Source organism: Pristis pectinata, chromosome 30 (assembly GCF_009764475.1).
Source record: "Pristis pectinata isolate sPriPec2 chromosome 30, sPriPec2.1.pri, whole genome shotgun sequence".
Lineage (NCBI taxonomy): Eukaryota > Metazoa > Chordata > Chondrichthyes > Rhinopristiformes > Pristidae > Pristis > Pristis pectinata.
The window spans coordinates 17448416-17467620 of NC_067434.1; the positions used below are offsets into that span (position 1 = coordinate 17448416).

General features: G+C 38.8%; 1 protein-coding gene across 5 annotated transcripts in view; it reads right to left on the bottom strand.

Annotated features, from left to right (window-relative positions):
* LOC127584634 (prolyl 4-hydroxylase subunit alpha-1-like) overlaps window positions 1–19205 on the bottom strand; it is a 71626-nt gene that overhangs the window by 17906 nt on the left and 34515 nt on the right. For 4 of the 5 annotated variants that reach the window (XM_052041457.1, XM_052041456.1, XM_052041453.1 and 1 more), the window contains 6 exons: window positions 17230–17367; window positions 14267–14506; window positions 13970–14172; window positions 12323–12499; window positions 10854–10924; window positions 408–507 (listed from right to left, as the gene is read on the bottom strand). In XM_052041457.1, coding sequence (XP_051897417.1) covers window positions 408–507; window positions 10854–10924; window positions 12323–12499; window positions 13970–14172; window positions 14267–14506; window positions 17230–17367 — 929 coding nt within the window. Of the gene's footprint in view, window positions 1–407; window positions 508–10364; window positions 10436–10853; window positions 10925–12322; window positions 12500–13969; window positions 14173–14266; window positions 14507–17229; window positions 17368–19205 lie in introns of all 5 variants that reach the window. The other variant, XM_052041454.1, reaches the window with a different exon arrangement.

Genomic DNA, 19205 nt, shown 5'->3' on the forward strand with positions numbered 1-19205 from the left:
TTTCTGGTGAAAGATCTTCCAACAGAATTGAAGTCAGAGTCCAGAAAAGTAACTTCAATTTCCTCATTCCACAGATACTGCCTAACCTGCTGACCATTTCCACATTTCCCTCCATTATTTCTGATTTCCAGAATCTATGGTATTTTGATTTATCTTAGCTACTGAAGCCAGCTGGGGATGCAGCCTTAAAATCCTTTCCTTAATTAATTGTGTTCACATAGATTCTTCCTTCACCAGACGCTGCTCTATTATAGAGTACTGCAATACTGTATTCTGCTATTTTTTTTAATGTATATCTACACCAAGAATCTGTCGTGGTCATTGAGATAAATACTCACTTTCCTATTCACGAGGGCCTGATCCCAGTTCTACAAGATCTTTTTGCTCAATGATCGGTTAGCACCTACCTGCAGCTCTTCTGCTGTGGAAACATCAAGCCCCGTGATATCTTCTATCCGCTTGTTAATACGCTGTACTACGGGATCTTCATAACCTGACAGCCAAGCACTGTGCAGAGCCAAACATGTGTTCAAATTAATGCCTTATATACCTTCACATATATCCTCAATATTTCTCTCAAAACACATTTCTTACTAGTGTTCATATGTTCTTAACTAGTACTGTACTTCAAGGACTTATCTTGAAGATAGATTCGTAGTAGTATGAAAATCACACTAAATAATTTTACAATGACTCTCAGTAAGATGTCCCGCTGCATTTAACTCTTTATTAACCACTGCTCGTCTTGTCCAGACAAGAAACCCTGATGATTGCAGATTCTTTTCCAGCTTATAGACAGCTATATTACTCCATGGCTAACTCTTGTGGATAAGAATTCACTAGCAATAAATGTCATGTGAGGTTAATTTCATACTTCCATATTTATTTTCTTATGACAGACGAGGCAGCTATTTGGCCCATCTATGCTAACCATCAGCCCCAACCCTTCACTTATTTCCTTGTAATCTGATCTTTCTCATTATGTTCATTAACTTCCCTCCCTCTCCTAATTCTCCCACCAAACTATGGGAAATTTAGCCAATTAACAAACCACTCAGCCTCGTTTTTTGTTATGTGGAAGGTAACCAGAACATCTGGAGTAATCCACATAGTCACAGGGAGAACATTTGAAATCCATGCAGACAGCACCAGACATCAGATTTAATCCAGTGTCACTGGAGCTTGCAGCAGCAACACTACCTGCTGCTCCACTGTGTTGTCCAAACACTCAGATAGTTCAGACCACACTGTCATGGTACTGGGCACTCATAACATGTCTATAATTATGGCCAATATTCAAAGATTATCTACATTGCTAACCAGCTGTACCTGAACCACGGGGAAGAGTGGTGGGTGGGTGAGAGGCAAAAAGAAAAAGCGGCAAATTTAATTTAGGCAGTAGAAATACTTAGAGAAATTGGTCCTTTTGGTATCACCCACACCCGAATAAACTACAAAAAAATTATAATTTCTTGATAACAAAGATCAATTAATTATTTGCTGATGCTGTTGAGTAGTTACGTTGTTGCATCTTCCTTTTCCTGTACATCTTTCACTAAACACAGCATTTAAAATAATTGGAATAAATTAATGTTCTCACTATGTGCAATTATAATGGAATCTGCTTACAACAAATGTTCAATGACAAAAAAAATACATATTCCATGTCATATACCTACCCAGAACTAGTTTGGTTATAACTGGTTTAGTATCCAACTCTGGCAATAAACTGCCTTTGTTTATCCCAATCAATAGATTATAATTTAGGTGTCAACTTAGGTTTAGAGGTGCAAATTTTTCCTCTGAGTTGGAAGCTTGTGATCTCAACCTTACTACAGAGACTTGTATAACCTGGGTTGGTACTTAAGTGCTGCAGTGGGAGAGCACTACATTGCTGGAGGTCCCAACAGTTTAATTTTGCTTGATAAATGATCCTGTGAAGTGTCTTGGGACATTTTTATTGCACTATAAGTAAATGGTGGTTATTATTGTTTGAGCAGATGTTAAATAAAACCTACCTGCCCTTGCAGTTGACACAAAGGATTTCACAGCACTATTTTGAAGTGATATCTACTGGGTCTTGGCTAATAGTCATCTCTCAACCAGAATCATTACAATTAGGTTATTGGGACATTTATCTTACCAGCATTTGAAAGACCTTGCATTTTGTGAATTGGCTGCTGCATTGCCAAAATTACAACAGTGACTACACTTTAAAAAGGACTTGACATTGCTGTGAAGTGCCCAAAATCAACAAAGGTGCATGCTTGTTACCAAACAATGAAAAGCAAGCCTCAACCAACAACATGTATAAATCTGTTCCAAAGCAAATGGCACATATTTTGTACATGAAGTCTGCATTATTGAACTGGATTTAAACATCACCATCACACTACTACCTGCGCAGTGCAAAGCAGGAGCAATGAAAAATAAACAGTAATAGCATCAAATATTGTGCTCAATACAAAAAGAAATGCATCGCAGGCAAACTATTTGGTAAGAGGAACTTCAGAGGTACTGGCCGATTATTGGAAACCATTCTTATCCAGATACCTGGAACCACTAAGAGCCACTAAAAATGTGTGGAATTTTTACAATAAACCATGTGCCAACATAAATAAATAGCTGCTTTATCCTACTCTAAACTGACCTTAGAACTTATGTGCAGTAAGCTTAAAATCAAAGTTAAAAGAATGTGGCAGTGGAGAATGGGTGGTATTCTTTGGATTAAATATTTTGATGTGAAGCATTTCCAGTACAAGATTTCCTCAAAATTTTCAAACCTCAAGAGGTTAAAGGACAATTGAACAATCTAGTAAAAGTATTAGCATAGTGATTACACAGAGTTAATTTTGCATCTAATTTTGGGAAATAACTTGCTGGTGTTAACACCTTCATTAGAATGGCACTCCCGTGCCAATATGTCCCTGAAGCACTCTGCCAATTAATCCTGGCAATAAAGTCTAGTCTAGACTTGTCAATTCTGACCCAGAGCTACATTTTATATACTCACCCAATTGTTTGAATTCTATGTTTTCGTTATAGCATGCTTCTACGTTAGTCTCATTGGTAAATAAATACCCAAGCCACAACAGCAGAATCTGTCTGAATCCATGAATCATTGAACAACCTGGCTTTTATACAGCTCTAGCCCCAAGACCCCGTGATAAACACTGAAGCAACTCACGAAGAACAAAAGCTTGAACTTCCACGTCAAAGCAAGCAACAATTTTATCCAAACACTTAGTGTCACTTTTGGCTTGTATGACAAATGAAGCAATCCTGAAATTAACATATGGCAAGAAAAAGACAGTTAGTTGTGGCTACTGAACATTCATGCTCAGTAGCAGGAAGAGAAAAAGCAAAATTATAAGAATATCTTCAGGGAAGGGTGAACCAAAGGAAATACATCTGGTGGTGTACAGGAAGTTAGTTCTTTGAATGGATCTCTGTACTGAAGGTTGCCTGCAATTTTATAGATTGAACTAAATCCATAATCAACATTTGAAGGATAAAGAATCCTTCGGGAAAGTACCTGTCCGTTCAGACACAGAATCATTTAGAATAATCATATATTTATTGTATTTTATACTTGCACAAGAATGAAGAACAAAATCTGCATTCCCAAAGTAAGGTCTGAATCCTACCAGTTCAAAAGTGCAGCCCTGCTCTCTTTACTACAGAACCTAACGGTTGGGCTGTGCTCAGTCTGTGAGGCGAATAGTCTCCAAGGTCTTCACTGTGCCAAGTAAATGTGACACTTATCCGAAAGTGATAAATTAAACAATATCAACTCAAGTATCTGGTTACATCAACTAGCATTCCACTAAAAGTTTCTTTTAAAGGAAAATGCTTTTGATTCAAGTAGAATATGATGCTTTCTCTTTAAGCTACTTTTCACAGCTGTTTATATTATTTCCTCTGTTTTCTTTGAGCTTGAACTGCTTGCATAGACACGTAGCAGAACACCAAGTAAAATTAACTTAATCTGTGCCAACTACAAATGCTGCTTTGCACACTGAATTATTTTCCATCTGTAATCTACGTGCAACAGACAAATGCTCATTCATACCAACTCTGGTGTCAAACTACTTGGCTTCTTGAAAATATATTCAAGCAACCTTTGCAAGAAAATTAGAGAGAAGCTCATTAAAACCACTACAAATCTACCTTTTTACATGCAACCTCCTAACTGCCAGGTACTGAAACTAACCACAAACAAAAAACAGGCTCTAATAAGCTGCAAAATCTTACTAGTAACCCATCAGAAAGTGACCAAAACCTAGCCGTATCAGGTCTCTGTAGTTTGTATGAACTTATGGGGTTCCTTATGATTGGATAAAACCAGCACATACCAGGTAAATGTGATTAAGGTAAACAAACAAGAGGCCTCTCCTCTATGACTCACCTCAATGATATGGCAGAGGTCTCGGCAAAAAGATGCTTAAATAAAGTGAATCAGCATAGGTTGCATGCCACGTGTCATTGAATTTGCTGTACCAATGCCACACTTTTACACAGAGGCAGGGTAAATGGTGGTTTCCAGCCAACAATAAATAACCTGCCCTTGGAATCCAGGTGCAATCAACTATCCCAGTAGCAGGGGCTCAATATCCTGTATAGCTTTTGTTTGCTACTCTTTCAGATTATGTTCTTTCATTACACAGCTTTCTTGCAACAAAGCTGGAGTGAACTTTATTCCCTCATAATTAGTTAGAATATTGTGCTACTGAGCTTGGGAACCCACCTCTATCAAAAACCACGGAGGACTAGATAATTTAAAAGAAACCAGCTTTGCAGATTTTTAAAGAATTTCTGGAGTAAATCAAGGTAAATGGATTCAGCATACTTAATACTGCATAAAACTCCATAAATTAGTTATTCTACCACAGTTTATCAGCCTTGATCTCCTATATTAAAATGAACTACTGAATGTTTTTACTATTGGTGCAAGGCCACTGCAGTCACACAAACATCCAGCTTGCAAGTTTGCCGCAGCTGAGGGCAATTCAAAAATAAACTCCAGTAATGCTGATGACAGGGAAGATACAGCTTGAAAATGGCTATTTCCAGTATGGAAATAACTGGAAATTGCCTTAACCAAGATTACTTGGAACTGCCAATGTGAGATAAGCATATTGAGCACCTACAGCAGCATGCCACTTAACTGGTAACATAAGAAGATTACATGGTAACATAGGCGGGTACAATAACAACACTTAATAGACATTTGGACAGGTACATGGATAGGAAAGGTTCAGAGGGATATGGGCCAAACACAGGCAAATGGGACTAGCTTAGATGGGCATATTGGTTGTCATGGACAAGTTTCCATGCTATATTACTCTATAATTTCCTTCCTCAAGCCCCCTCGTAGGGTGGGAGATACATCGAAGGTTGGTCACTAAATACTTTTACTTCCTTCTAATTGGTATCAAGCCAGATTACATAACTTCCAAATTAACTACCTCTCAAGGGAATGTCACCATCTCTTTCACTTCATGGTCTTTTTTCAGTTACCAAATGTATATCTTGCTGGCAAGGCCAACATTCACTGCAGTTCCATAACTGCCCTTGAGGAGGAGATGGCGAGCTGCCTTCTTGAAGCTCTGCAGTATGTGAAGCAAAGATTTCTCTGTGTGCCACATATCACCGTTCTTTTAATGTTTTGTATATTTTCAAGTTGTACTTCAGATATACTTGAAGGCAATGTGAAAATGATGACCTGGATCAACTATAATGTCCTACATAAAACATATTTTGGTGAATTTACAAAGAAGTCTGTCCTCTTTAAAAATCCTAAATCTTCCTCCCTGCAACTGTAAAATTAATCTGCAGTGATATTTAGTCCTCCTTTGTACCAGGGTCAGCCAACCACAGCTACCTTTATTATGCTGGCCAATTTATTAAATTTTTTTGTGATGCATCTTCTTCCTTCCATCATGCAGTATAGTGGCCAAAACCTGGTTCCAATTGTTTATTTTCTGCAGATCAACATGATCTGTAATTCGCTGGAAAGAATGGGGTTCAGTTAATTATTGCTTTTCCCACAGCACCTCTTCTGTTTAACTAGTCATGTCAAGGAGTAGAACTCTTCAGCTGGCCTCTGGATCTGAATATCAGTGAAGACTAGCATTGGTGGCTTTCTGAACACAAACTGTACTCTGAAATGTTGATCATTGATTTGGAGTTGACTCCAAATCAATAAAGTTTGAGGAACACCAGGTGTGTGAAAACAGAAACCATTTCTGTAGACTATCTAACAAAACATGCAACTGTACACCAAGATTACCATGATGACCAAGATTCCACCAAACCCAAGTTAAACATGCCCATTTATTTTAAACTATTGGCTGGATGCAGTAACTAGGCAGCCTGCCATGGCAAGAGTCCTTCATGTTCACACTTTAAGGGTCATACTTGTCCCAAAATTAAACACAAATAAACAATACTAAAATATATCAGAAAAAACAAGTTATTTGCCCAAGCTGGAGGCTACTGAAAATCACAGCTGATAATCTAAAGAAATTAACAGCATGTCTAATTAATATCAGGATCTATTCAAATTGCATTTCACAGGGAGAACCCAAACAGATCCTTAAAAGTATTCAAATTAGCACTCAAAAACGGGTAAAACCACAGAAGATCAGCAAGTAGAGAAAAAAACTTCAGTTCATGATTTTTCCTCCAGTTATTTTCCCTAAGACACTTCCTAGAATGCTGTGCAGTGTGCTTTACTGCACATCAGCAATTTTGCCAAGACTCTTGGCATATTTCTGACCAACAATCAAAAAACATTCCTAAAGCCAAAATAAAAAGACAGATGGGCACAAGGAATTTGGATTTGAGTCCAAGTTTAAAGCAAGTGGGAATCTTTCAATGTCCTGAAACATTAAATCAATTTCTCTCTCCAAGGATGCTGCCTGATCTGCCAAGTGGTTCCAGTAGTATTTATTTCAAATTTCCAGTAGCTGCATTCCTTATTTTGTTTGAGATTTATAGAGTAATGAGATCAGATAGTCAATTTATTCATTTTGGGGTGAAATGATTGAGGTTCTGAGACCTGTAAAAGAATGACAGACACTGTAATTTTAGTTATGCAAAGGTTGATAAAGAAAAAGGCCTGAACTTCACAGGGGCTTTTAAAGTTAAAGCTCACCCCAAAGTGCCTTGCATCTGATGAAACATAGCCATTGCTGAAATGTAGAACACTATTGCGAATTGCACAAAGCAAGGTCCCACAAACAGGTTGTTGGTTTTTGTGATGTTGATTGAGGGAATAAATACTGACCAGGAATCAAGGGAGAACTATTGTGCTTTTCTTCAAACGGTGCAATGGGACCTTTCATGTTTGTTTGTGCCATACCAAGGCAATTTCTGATGTAAACGGAGCTGATATATTTTAAGAAAAATTGTGGCTTCAGGCCAAGGTAAAGTTCCTTTTTCTGTTTTGTAAAATTTTATACCATACTTTATACAGTAATAAATGAAAAACCAACAGTGGAAAATGTGGGAAGTCTATGTGTTACACAGAAAGCTACGTACCCAGTTGCATGCAATGAATGGAGCTTTGATTTAATTAAAGATCTGAGCTTTCATGCCGACTAATCCTGAGCAGACAATGTATCATGTAATTTGACGTTGCACCAACTCTTTTCCAAGAGATATTACCGTCACAATGGGCTGAATGGTCTTTTTCTGTTTTGTAAAATTCTATACCATACTTTATGGTTCAGATACCCAGGAAGAAAATTGACAGGAAAATGATCATCTCACATTAGCAAAGTTATCTCATGCCTCCCTAGGTTAAGTCTGAAGTTCATTTTCTTGGTTTAAACATTTTTAAAGCTGTCCCTCCTGTGTCGACACCACACCCTGTAATTACAGTTCCCTTTGGGCTGTAATAAAAATTCCATGAGGTTTTCCATATTTTTCAGTACAGAAGTTCTATTCTAGTCTGGTCTTGACGTTTTGGAGCAAACAGAAAAAAAGAAAAATAATGTACATAATACTCCAATACATAAGCTCAGGTGAACTAATACTGAGCATAATTGCAGCTGAGGAAGCCACAGGCATGCTACAGTATGCCTTAATACTCTTGTCAAGATAAGATTGGGAGTTTGAGATCTGAGAGGGAAATGAGGAGAGGAGGAGGTAAGAATAGGAAGTTATCACAGATGTATTCTTTATTTCTGCTCCATTTAAGAGTGTGACATATCACTAACATTCTAAAGAAGTAGTTTTCAAACTCTTATGCATGGGACTGCTTATTGGAAGGACAGACTCCCACAGCTGTCTTGTAATCATTTCCAAAAGACTATGATATCTAACCGAAGGAAAACTGAAGAATCACCACAGAAAGCATTATTGGCTGGCAAATAATATGATTACAAGCATAAAATATCAAATATGGAGAGAATAAAGTAACAAAAGATAAAGTCAAGGCATGCTGAAACCTGATGGTTTTCAGATCCTTTCACAACAGTAGTGCAGCTAATAGAGCTGGTGCCACATAGCTCCAGCAACTTGGGTTCAATCCTGAAGTCTGGTTTGTGTGGAGTTCTCCCTGTGACTGCATGGATACAGCCAGGTGTTCTGGTTTCCTTCCACATCCCAAAGATGTATGGGTTGGTAGGTTACTTAACCACTGTAAGCAGCCCCTAGTGCTTAAGTGAATGGTAGAGTCTGGGTGGGGTGGTGGAAGTGGGGGAGTTACTGCGAGAATAGAGTGAGATTGGTGTAGGAATAGTGTAAATGGATACTCGATGGTTGGCCCTGACTCGATGACTGTTTTGAGATCTTCATATCCCAGTTTCTCAGTGGATAGAACTCATACTAGTCAGAAGGTTCTAGGTCAAAACCACAATACAGCAGTTTAAGCATAAAAATCTACAGTTGACAATCCGGTCCAGTGGTGAAGGAGTACTGTCTTTCAGATCTATTGTCAAATGGAGGGTCCATCTGCCCTCCCAAATGGACTTAAAACATCACATGATGAATCCCCAGTTATAGCAGGATAGATATTTGGATTGCCCTGGCCAATACTTTTCTCTCACCCAATATCAAAACTGATTATCTAATCACAATCACATTACTATATGTGGGAAGTAACTATGTGTAAAGAGGCTGCTGCATTTGTGAAGTGTTTGGAGATAAAATGAAAAGGGACATGCAAAGGTACTCTGCCTTTCATTCTGTGCCTGTGTGGAAACAGTGGGCTGGATTTTGAAAGGCAGTGCAGCAATCCTCTGCCCACTCAATCTTATTGATAGTTTTATTCGCTTAATTATGTTAACAACCTTGCACATCTTTTCTGCATCTCCTCTGGTCCTTCAGTATTTTCTTTAAACCAGAATGGTTAAATCATTAGATAACCAGAATGGTGATCTGGAGCTGTAGATAAATTTATCTCCCTATTGTACTTAAATTTTATGTTCAGCAGATCTTGTGCCAGTAACTTAGAAAGAATGTCATTGATGGTCCACTTGCAAAACATCACACGAATAACCTTTCTCTGAAGTTGGACTACAAGTGCACTCATCCCCAGCAAATAACTTTATAAGGTCTTTACTGCAATACTAATGAAAAAACGTAATTCCTAAAACTAATTGTAAATATATTGGCATTAATAAACCTAAACAGTGAAAATTCCTGCCTTACAAAATTATGAATTTTGATCCTACACTACACCCTGCCAAGAGCCAAGAAAGTTGTGCTTAAGACGCATATTCTAGGGGACAATAGTACAATGTAATGCAGCAAGAAGTCTTGTTAACCTTGTAACAATGTACTGATATTAACAGTCAGCTATAATAAATTTGAAAACTTGTCTATGAACCCAGATTTGGTATAACATTGGAAAATATCAGATGTTAGAGAGTAAACAAAGTTGCAATGAATAATATAATCAGAGGTCAGAAATGCATAACTTATTCTGATACAGCTTATGCATCATCATCTCACAAGTGGCACCATTAACAAAAAACTTAGAAATATTTGTTTGGAAGATAGTTCTCTGGGTTTATTTAAATTTAGGAACTCAACACCATGCATAACAATTTTTGCTTCTTCATTTTGACTGAAACCTCATCATATGTGACCAATTAACTTGTATTCTCTTTTAAAATCCTAATGCTTTGCACGGTTCTACTATTTGGTGATTCCAGGCATTGGATAATTGAGTCTTTCGTTGTTTAGTAAATGCTAGTACAAAATCTCAATAGAAAGCATTGACTGGTTGGATAAAATAAAAATCCACCATAAATAGCCAGGTGATGAAGCTGCTGACACCTTCAATGTACGTGGCGGTAGACCTTTTCCTTTGATGTTGCACTGTTCGAGAGTACCTCGTAACTTCCCCTTACCTTTTAGAGACTCTGTAAGTTGCAACTGTCAACTGGCCAGTCAGAGGGTCATGCACTGTGGCACGCTTCAGCTACAGAAAGAGAAAGGGCAGATTTAATCCTGGAACAGCCAGATCACCACTCATTAGTGGAACTCTGGAAGCTTCCGATTGGTCAGGATGTGGGACATTGAAGAAGGGCAAGTGGTGTGACTGGGACAGCATTCCAATTCAATGACCTTTCACTTTTTAGAATTTGGACATGTTCCACCTCAAGGTGAGGCTAGGAGGGATGGATGACTACACCTGATTAAGCTGCTTGCATACACTAGAACCCATAGGCTCTGACAGCATGTTTTGCATTTGATTGACGTGTTGACAATTCAGCCTTGCTCTCGGTCGTCATCTTTTCACCTGCTTCACGTCATTGGATACTGGCTTCCAAACATGCCTGGTCTGAACAAGATGCAGCAGCTTTGCTGTGAAGAGGAGCGCCACAGCTCTCGCTTACCTTTTGCTTATTCTGTAATGAGCTGTCTCCAGCACTCCAGTTATTGGGTTAGAAATGGTGGCTCGTCTCAGCTGTGAAGCCAACCAATCAGAGAAAACAGATTATTACCAGCTTGAGTGGATGTAAAACAGGACCAATCAGAATCCTTCCAGTGGGGGAAAAAAACTAAGCCCATCACCCTGGAACGATCATTGTTGGGTCCTTTCCCCACAGTCTTTGGCTCGTGTGCTGTTAGCAGTAACAATCACATCTTCGTAAAGCTGAAATTCACGGAAAGCCCACTTGAACCATGGTTAACGATTTCAGAATACTTTTCAAACATTAATAAGAATTGGATTATGAATTTTGCAGTTTTACCATTAGTTTACCACAGAAGCAAAAAAAATAATCAATTATTCCCTTTAGTAACCAATCACAAGCACTATTTTACTTGGGGACAACAGCAATGCAAACAAACATCAAAGATGACGTTAGAATATACTAACATTTCTTGTTACCATTAAGTAACTTCAAGCCAGTAATTTTTATGCCTTTTAGTTGCAAGAATTCCATTTCACAATTTTAATCCAGTCCTTAATGGCTGCTGAATTAGAGTATATAATCATACCTAGTTCAGCATTTATTGTTACTAAATCAGCAATTTCACTAGGGGAGTCAGTTCGGTATAACTGCATATGCTGCAGGAATATTAATGGGAAGTTAGAAAATCTGTTTTCCATCAATGGCTTTTACAGATCCAATTTTTAAACAAAAAAATTAATTACACATTTTTCACGATCTGGCTGTAGTTGGCAAAGCCTGCATTTAATGCCATCCTTAATTGCTCCCAAGGATGACATAGTGAGTCACCTTCTTAAACCACTGCAGTCCTTCTGGTTAAAGGTACTCCCACACTATTCCATCAGTTACACGGGTTTCAAACACATCTCCTCCACATTAGAAGTCAAATGTGCCTGAAGCACCTCACTCAAAATCCAATACCAAAGGTAAGGTCTGGCATTTGTTGAACATTAATGGGGTGAATTTTAGATGAGCTGAAAAAATGTGTTTCAATTGTTTGTTGGGGTTGAGCTCTAACAAAATCTAAAAAATGTTCTGAAAAAGAATACATTCTCCTTTTCAGGTAATCCCAATTACAGTACAATAGGCAAGGTGGCAGCTCAATGATCTGTATCCAGGTCTTGAGCTAAAGTTACTTCAATGCATTGAATCTACATGGTTGTCTGCAACCAACCTAATATTACACTCTCAGATTATCTCTGAAATGTGCCTAAGACTCAATTTAACTATTTCAAACAAGAAATGCATCAATGCATAGATCACGGGATGGTTCCAAATAGGACCCAAAGGAAGTAACACAAAATAAGTTTTGCTGAAAGACAATATCTCTCAGGATCAAAACTGCCTGCTCTGTAACAAGAGCTAGAACACTAAGGCACAAGAATACCTCGGATGATGTGACATCTTACCCTTGGCTTTGCTAACTCTTTCACGCGTTCAATTTCCTGGTCAGATATGATATCAATGTAACGGATAATTCGAGGTTTGTCCCATTCATCTTGCTCTTTCACAGGTTTCAGAACGTATAGTGGATTCCTGCCTGCGTCCGTGTAACGGCAAAAGAGCTTTCTCTGCTTTCGAGGAGTCTGCACAGAAATATAAAATGGGCACTCATGTAGAAGTGGATCACGTATGTCAAAACAATTCAAGATGAGACTAATTAACTGGGGAGACAGAGACTGACTGAGACATTACGCCAGCAACCTGCTGTAAACAGACAATGATGGAGAGATTAATTAAAGATAAAAGGACTAATTTCGTGAGGAAAAAAGATATTTTGCAGTACCTAGGAACAATTTGGATGCAGATCCTCCAAGAACAATTGAACAATCAATGCACAGTGTCTTTGCTGAGAGGGGGAATATGATTGTTCTTACAGCAAGGAAGTAAGGTTTATGGAGGCTGTATTAGATTGATAATTATTGATATATAAATTGAAATATTGATTATATAGAATGTGGACATTACTAGCAAGCCAAGTGCCAGTGCCATCTTGGGTAGGAAAGTACTGGATTTAGAACCTGCAAAGGAAACAGCAACTGAGCAATAAGGAGAAATCTTCCACTAGCAAGAGAATTGGTAACTGAAGGACATAAGTTGGTAGCTGGCTAGAGAACAGAAGGGAGATGAAAACTTTTTCCCCCTTTAAAGCAGAGTCTAAAAGGGAGCCCGCAGCAGATTCAATTGTACTTGAAAGGGGAAAGAGTGTAGGGTAAGGGAAAAGAGGAAGGATGAGTGTAAACAATGGGCACGATGAGCCGAATAGCCACATTTTGCGGCATTCAATTTCATAATTCTAAAATCAGTGATAACATTCAGCACAATGTCACTTCACTGACCACAGTCACCTTAATTAGACCTCCCCCGCTCCACACCCACCACCCCGCGACCAGCATCAGAAGCTTTGGCATGAATTGCTGTGCCTGCAAATACATGTTGTCAGCAGCCTGTCCAATTAGGAAAAGCAATACAGCTAAGAAGCAAAATCAACAATGAGGATCATGATCAATTCTTCCCCTTTCTCACTTGGCAACTTTCAAAGTTCTACTGTAGATGTTTCACTTTAAAAATAGTAAATAAAAGAATGGATTGTATTTGTTTATAGAGCAGTTTTTACAATATTGGGATGATCCACAATCTCAGGCGCTTGACATCAAATGAAGTAGCCCTTGAAATATAGTCATTACTGTAAAGAAACAAGGCAGCCAATATGCAGAAAGTAAGCTCCCACAATAAGATAAATAATCAGATCATTTGCTTTGTGCTGATGTTAGCCAAGGAACAACTATTAGCTAAGTCACCACAAAAACTCCAGTGACCTTCTTTGAAAACAGAACTGCTAGCCTTGCTGATGCACTTAAATATATGTAGTGGGACTTGAAGTCAGAAGAGAGCACTGGGGAAAGACTGGATTTCTTCAATCTATCGCCTTATCTCATTAATTTGGTACGTGCTCAACTTGTAACTCATTTGCTAGAAATCTGACTTCAGAAGTGAAAGGCAAGTGACAAATCCTGAGCATCCAAAAACCATCCTTAGTCAAATAATTTACCTACCAATTTGATACCTTCTCCTCGGCAAAGCTTTTCATATTTCTGTCTTTCTGGCAGGTAATCCTTTGGACGCCCTTTCTTGGTCTCCAAAATACTCCCTGCTTTGCTTCCTTTAGATTCCAGGGCTTCATCCAGCTTTTTTTTCTGGTCAGCTATCATGTACTCGAAATATCTCAGGTTTCCATTTGCTCGCTGGTGCTCTGGATCTACAACATCCAAAGTCAGTTTACAGATTTCATTGGTATATTTTCTTGTACTCACATTTCAACTTAAACACAGAAGTCCTCTGCACATCCTTACCCAGTATCAGCATCCTTTTTGTGAGTTCCAGTGCCTTGTCCAGGTCACCTTGCTGATACACTGAATAGCTCAGGTAGTCTAGTACGGTGATTTTGTCAATGGTGGATACCTCACCAGCATCCAACTGCCTCAGTGCCTGTTCCATCCACAGTTCAGTGTGGTAGTAATCTGCATCTGAGTAGGCTACTTTCCCTAGCTCAAAGCAGTCCTCTACTGAGAGTGATGTTTTATGCTTCACACCTGGGAAAAAGACAACAGGATCATGCCTTTGTATCTGGGTCATACAGTGAACAGCGGTTACAATCTGTTCCCCAACTTCAAATCTCTCTCCATGATGTTGTTCCCCTCATCAGTTACTAACCCTCCCGGCACACTTTCTTTGTGGTCCGCTTCCACATCCCTTTAGCTCCTTATGTCACTCAAATTCTTCTCTGAATCCCATCACCTCAAGATGCCGTGTAAAGCCTGACACTTAAAGAAAGCCTTCAGTTTTCCTGTCTCCCCCCACCCTCCCCTTTCTGATGAACGCTTTGGTCTGCTAGCCGATATCTTCAGAATGCCATAACAAAGCTTCGGATTTCCTTTTCTGTAAGGTCATCAAGCTGAAACAACAACTATTTCACTCTCTACGGATAATGATGCTCTGCTGTTTGGTGAGCGCCAGTACCTGTTTCATCAGGTATTCACATATTTTCTTATTTCAGATTGCTTACGAAATACATCAATATATTTCCCCAAGATTTTCAAATGTTGTAATCCTTAATCATTTGAAGGACTATGCTAGTCCATTTTCAACTCTCTCTCACTAATCAACTGATCCGATGAAGAAAGCCTTTGGGCTATTTGATTCCATCCATCAAATAAAATCATTCACTTCTTTTTCCATTACCACGTGGAACAAAAAAATCCAGCCTACCTTTGAGCAACTTACTTATCACTTCTCCTACAATGCTGCTCTCAAATCAGTCTAAATATGCTCAAATCCAACCAAGGGGCTTTGAAACCACAAGCTTCTGACAGAGTTTAAACGCTCCAAAAAGATTTTCAACCTTAGTTTTGGAATATTCAGAATGCTGGAGAATAACACTCTTACAAATGTTTTCTGTCACAATCTAGATCGACAAGTGGACTGGAATTTCTGACTAGTTATTTGCCAGCTGGTTATGTTGGAACTACAGCTGCATCAAATGTCACCCATCAAACTTTCTTCAGCCCTTCAAGCCCGAAAGGAGCCAAGAGTCTGGCTGAATAGCAGGTCCTACATTGAGCTGGTCTCATCAGCCATTGTGGGAGGTCACTTGATCAGCCCTCTTGTGCTGATGATAACAGTTTCATAGACACATACTCAAATGGCTTTTCAACTTCATAAGCAACACCAGCCAGCTGAATCAAGGTATGCCAATTCATTTAATAATTGCCCAAACTCTTCTGCTACATAGCAGTGGGTCAGGATTAAGGCCAAAGAGGACATTACTGGGGGGGCGGAAGAGAAGAATCAAAGTTGGTTTCCACTTCCTGCCCCTAGATACTTCCAATACCTTAAAAGGGAGACAGACATGAGGCAGAAATAAAATTGAACGGAAGGTTCCTTTTAATGTTGCAGGTATTTTAACCAAAAATATTGTCTCTAATTTGAAATGGATCTTCACTGAAAGGTGATTAGCATGATATTTGAAAATGGTCTTGCCAGCAGTTAAACACCAAGCAAAGCAAACATTTCTCTGAATCAGTAAAAAACCATCTCACTGCCTTGGTAAGTTCTTTGGTCCTCCCAGTGGAGTGAGACCCCTGAAAAATAAAACAGGAGCAAGAGATTTTGTGCTGAGAGAGGAAACTGACATCCAGATGTGGGAAGAATATCTAGTTAGGTCTTTTATTACCCATGTAAATTTGCTTATAATTGTTACTTCGTTGATGTGGCAAAATTAAACTGACTGTATCTAGCTCAGTTTGATTTTCTGTAAACCTGCACTCCCAGAACAGTGGACAGTCCTTGTAGTTATCTACTTTTTGATATTAGATTTTATTTATTAAATATGTTTTCTCTCCTTGCCCTCTTTGGTTTTCTGGTGCTGTTTTCCACCATTTACTGCAGATATTAAGATAGTCAGAATGCGTAGAGGTGGCTCAGTCAGTATTTTCCACCACCTTCCCTAAAAGGTACTGGGCTCTCCTAAAAACATTAAAATTTGGCAATTGCTATGATAAGAGATGTATTAAGTAAATGTAATACGCCAATAGTTTTAACAGAACAAGACTATGTTTCATCGGGTAGTAAACAATGTGAGTAACTGGACAACACAGCTGCACAGTTTAATTGCCTTTAGTTAATTACTTATTATAGCAAAAAAACCCCCACAATATTGACACAGCACTGTGATATGTTAATATAGCTTTCTCGAAGCTGAAACATACAGTAGGCACCACTAATTGTTCCCCATCCAAAAAGCTTCTACCCAGATGCTATGGTTACTATAAGAGGCAGAAACAATGTCCAGGAGATTCCAATTTCCAACAGTCTTGCAAGGGAATCTCTTTGCTAGCAAATGGATGATTACACCTAGTCAGGAAACTCACCGATCTAATTACTTCCCAATCTGAAACAAAAGTAACTGCCAGCAATTACTTTTGTTTTGTAATTAAATACGGATCATCAGGTAACCATAATGTTTACTATAATTGCTTAAGTGTAGTTTAGTGCAGACGTTAATTTGGCAGTACTTTAGTCTGACCTAATTCAGGCACTTTCCATTTCAGTCAAGAAGGAAAGCTGGTTTTATACATTCAATAGCATGATGGTCAAGACAGATCATAACTAACACAGAATTAAATAACAGATGCTCCCTGCCACAAGTCTTAGCAAATAAAGCAAAAGTACTCTGATTCTATTGGCACCTGCACAAAACCTATTATGCCCCAAGCCAGTGGCACTATCAATATACAAAATCCTCTGCACCACATACCGGGCAAGTTGCCTTGAGAGATGGTGTCTGCATCTAGATTGTACGTGTCCTGGAGACGTATCAGGGCCTTAGCAGCTCCAGTCTGGTCTTCATCATTAGGGAAGTACTGTCTCTGAATAGTGAGATTAGAAATGAATCCTGCAAAGATATTGGTATCAATGCATCAAATGTAAAGTTAAAGATCACGTTCAAACTTTTCAAAAGGTGAAGTGGTTGCAACAACAAACTCTGCTCTGCTTCAGTGAAGTAAAGCAGGCTAGCTGTCCCAACCATGCAGGGAATGAGCTGAAATTGCCAGCCTTTTCACATTCCTACCACCTCCAGTTCTAATTTACACCGGCTGCTTTTTCACTCATGAACAGACATTCTCTGTTAAAGACTTCCTTTACTTGACTGCATGCAGCTGCAGGGCAAATTCCCTGATTTTTTGTTTTGCATTTCCTCCCTTTCCTTGCCTCCAAAGCAGGCTTCACCTTTGCTTGACTTCTCTGGGAACCCGCATCAGGTCTGTGAATCCTCACAATGACTGAGTTCATTATTGCCCATCTTCCTAGTCCCAATGTCTTCTATTCTTGGACATTCTGCCTGGGAAACCTCCAGGAGGTGTTGTCAATTACCTATGTGGCACAAGTTCTATAAAAGGCGCTGCTACCCCGAGAATGGATTGTCTCCCACACCACCTCTGACCCACATCTCTGTTTGACCCAACAAAATCAATAACCTTAAATGCAGAGGGCTTCAGAAAGTTTTACTTCCTAGTGAAGTACTGCCTGGTAGACTTTTCATAGTTAAGCCATGGTATTCACACTACTGTCTGTGAGATGACCAGATCTCTATGTATTTCAGATTGTATGCCAATAAAGGTTACTAAAATGATTCTGTGCAATGGTCCCAGGATTTCTGTTGGAGGCTGAGACAGAGAATTGCATGAGTGTGTCAGTTTAACAGGGAATCTCTGTGCAGAAGGGTTTAGAATTCATATTTCCTATGCTATCTTCTTCAAATGGACAGAATACAGAAAATCCTTTGGTAAAAAAGAACACGAGGTGAAATAAAACTGAAAGTGTTGGAAATACTCAAATCTAGCAACATTTGTGGAGAGAGAAATGAGAGTTAACATTTCAGGTTGATGACTTTTCAGCAGATTGGAGAAAAGTTAGAAATCAGACCTATTTTCAGTCGTAGAGAAAGGGAAAGCATGCACAGAACAAAGATCAAGAAGCTAAATGACAGGAGGGTTGGTGGGGCTGAGAGATGGTAGTGACCGCTCATTAAATGCAGATCCTTTATCTAGAGGAGGTGTAAATTGGAGAAATTAATTAAAATTGAAAAGGGGAAGGGAAAAGTATACTAGAACAGGGATACAAAGTGGAGAAGAAAACCCTACAGATGTTGGAAATTTGAGATTAAACAAAGAAAGATAGAAGTAGTAGGGTCAAGCACCACCTGAAGACAGAAAACGGCTTCCTGGCCTGAGTATTTCCAGCTTTCTCGGTTTTATTTCAGATTTCCAAAATCTGCAGTGTTTTATATCTTGCAGTTCTAGCCTTTTTCCTCCCTCTCTACTTCTTTGTTCTCATTCATTACATTCCATTTATATCTTCTATGGACAGATTGCAATGATTAACTAACGTTCACCACCCTCTCTCAGCATCATCACCTTTCCCTGTGGCATTCAGCATCTCCTGGTCTCCACAGATATTTTCTCCGTACTCTCTGCAACTTAAAAATGGTTTGATTTCTACCTTCTCAGTTCTGATGACAGCTCATCAACCTGAAATTGTATTGTTACTTTGAGTCAAATTGTCTACAACTTTTACTATCTATTACTCCTATGTCACTTTCTTTTGGTAGCATTAGGTTTTTATTTGGTTACTATTATTAATTTAAGAAAAATAAAGCATTTTCTGACTACTTGGGGATTTCATCCAATTAGAACACGTTGCTCGATGGTTTACAATTTTAATTCTTCAGCT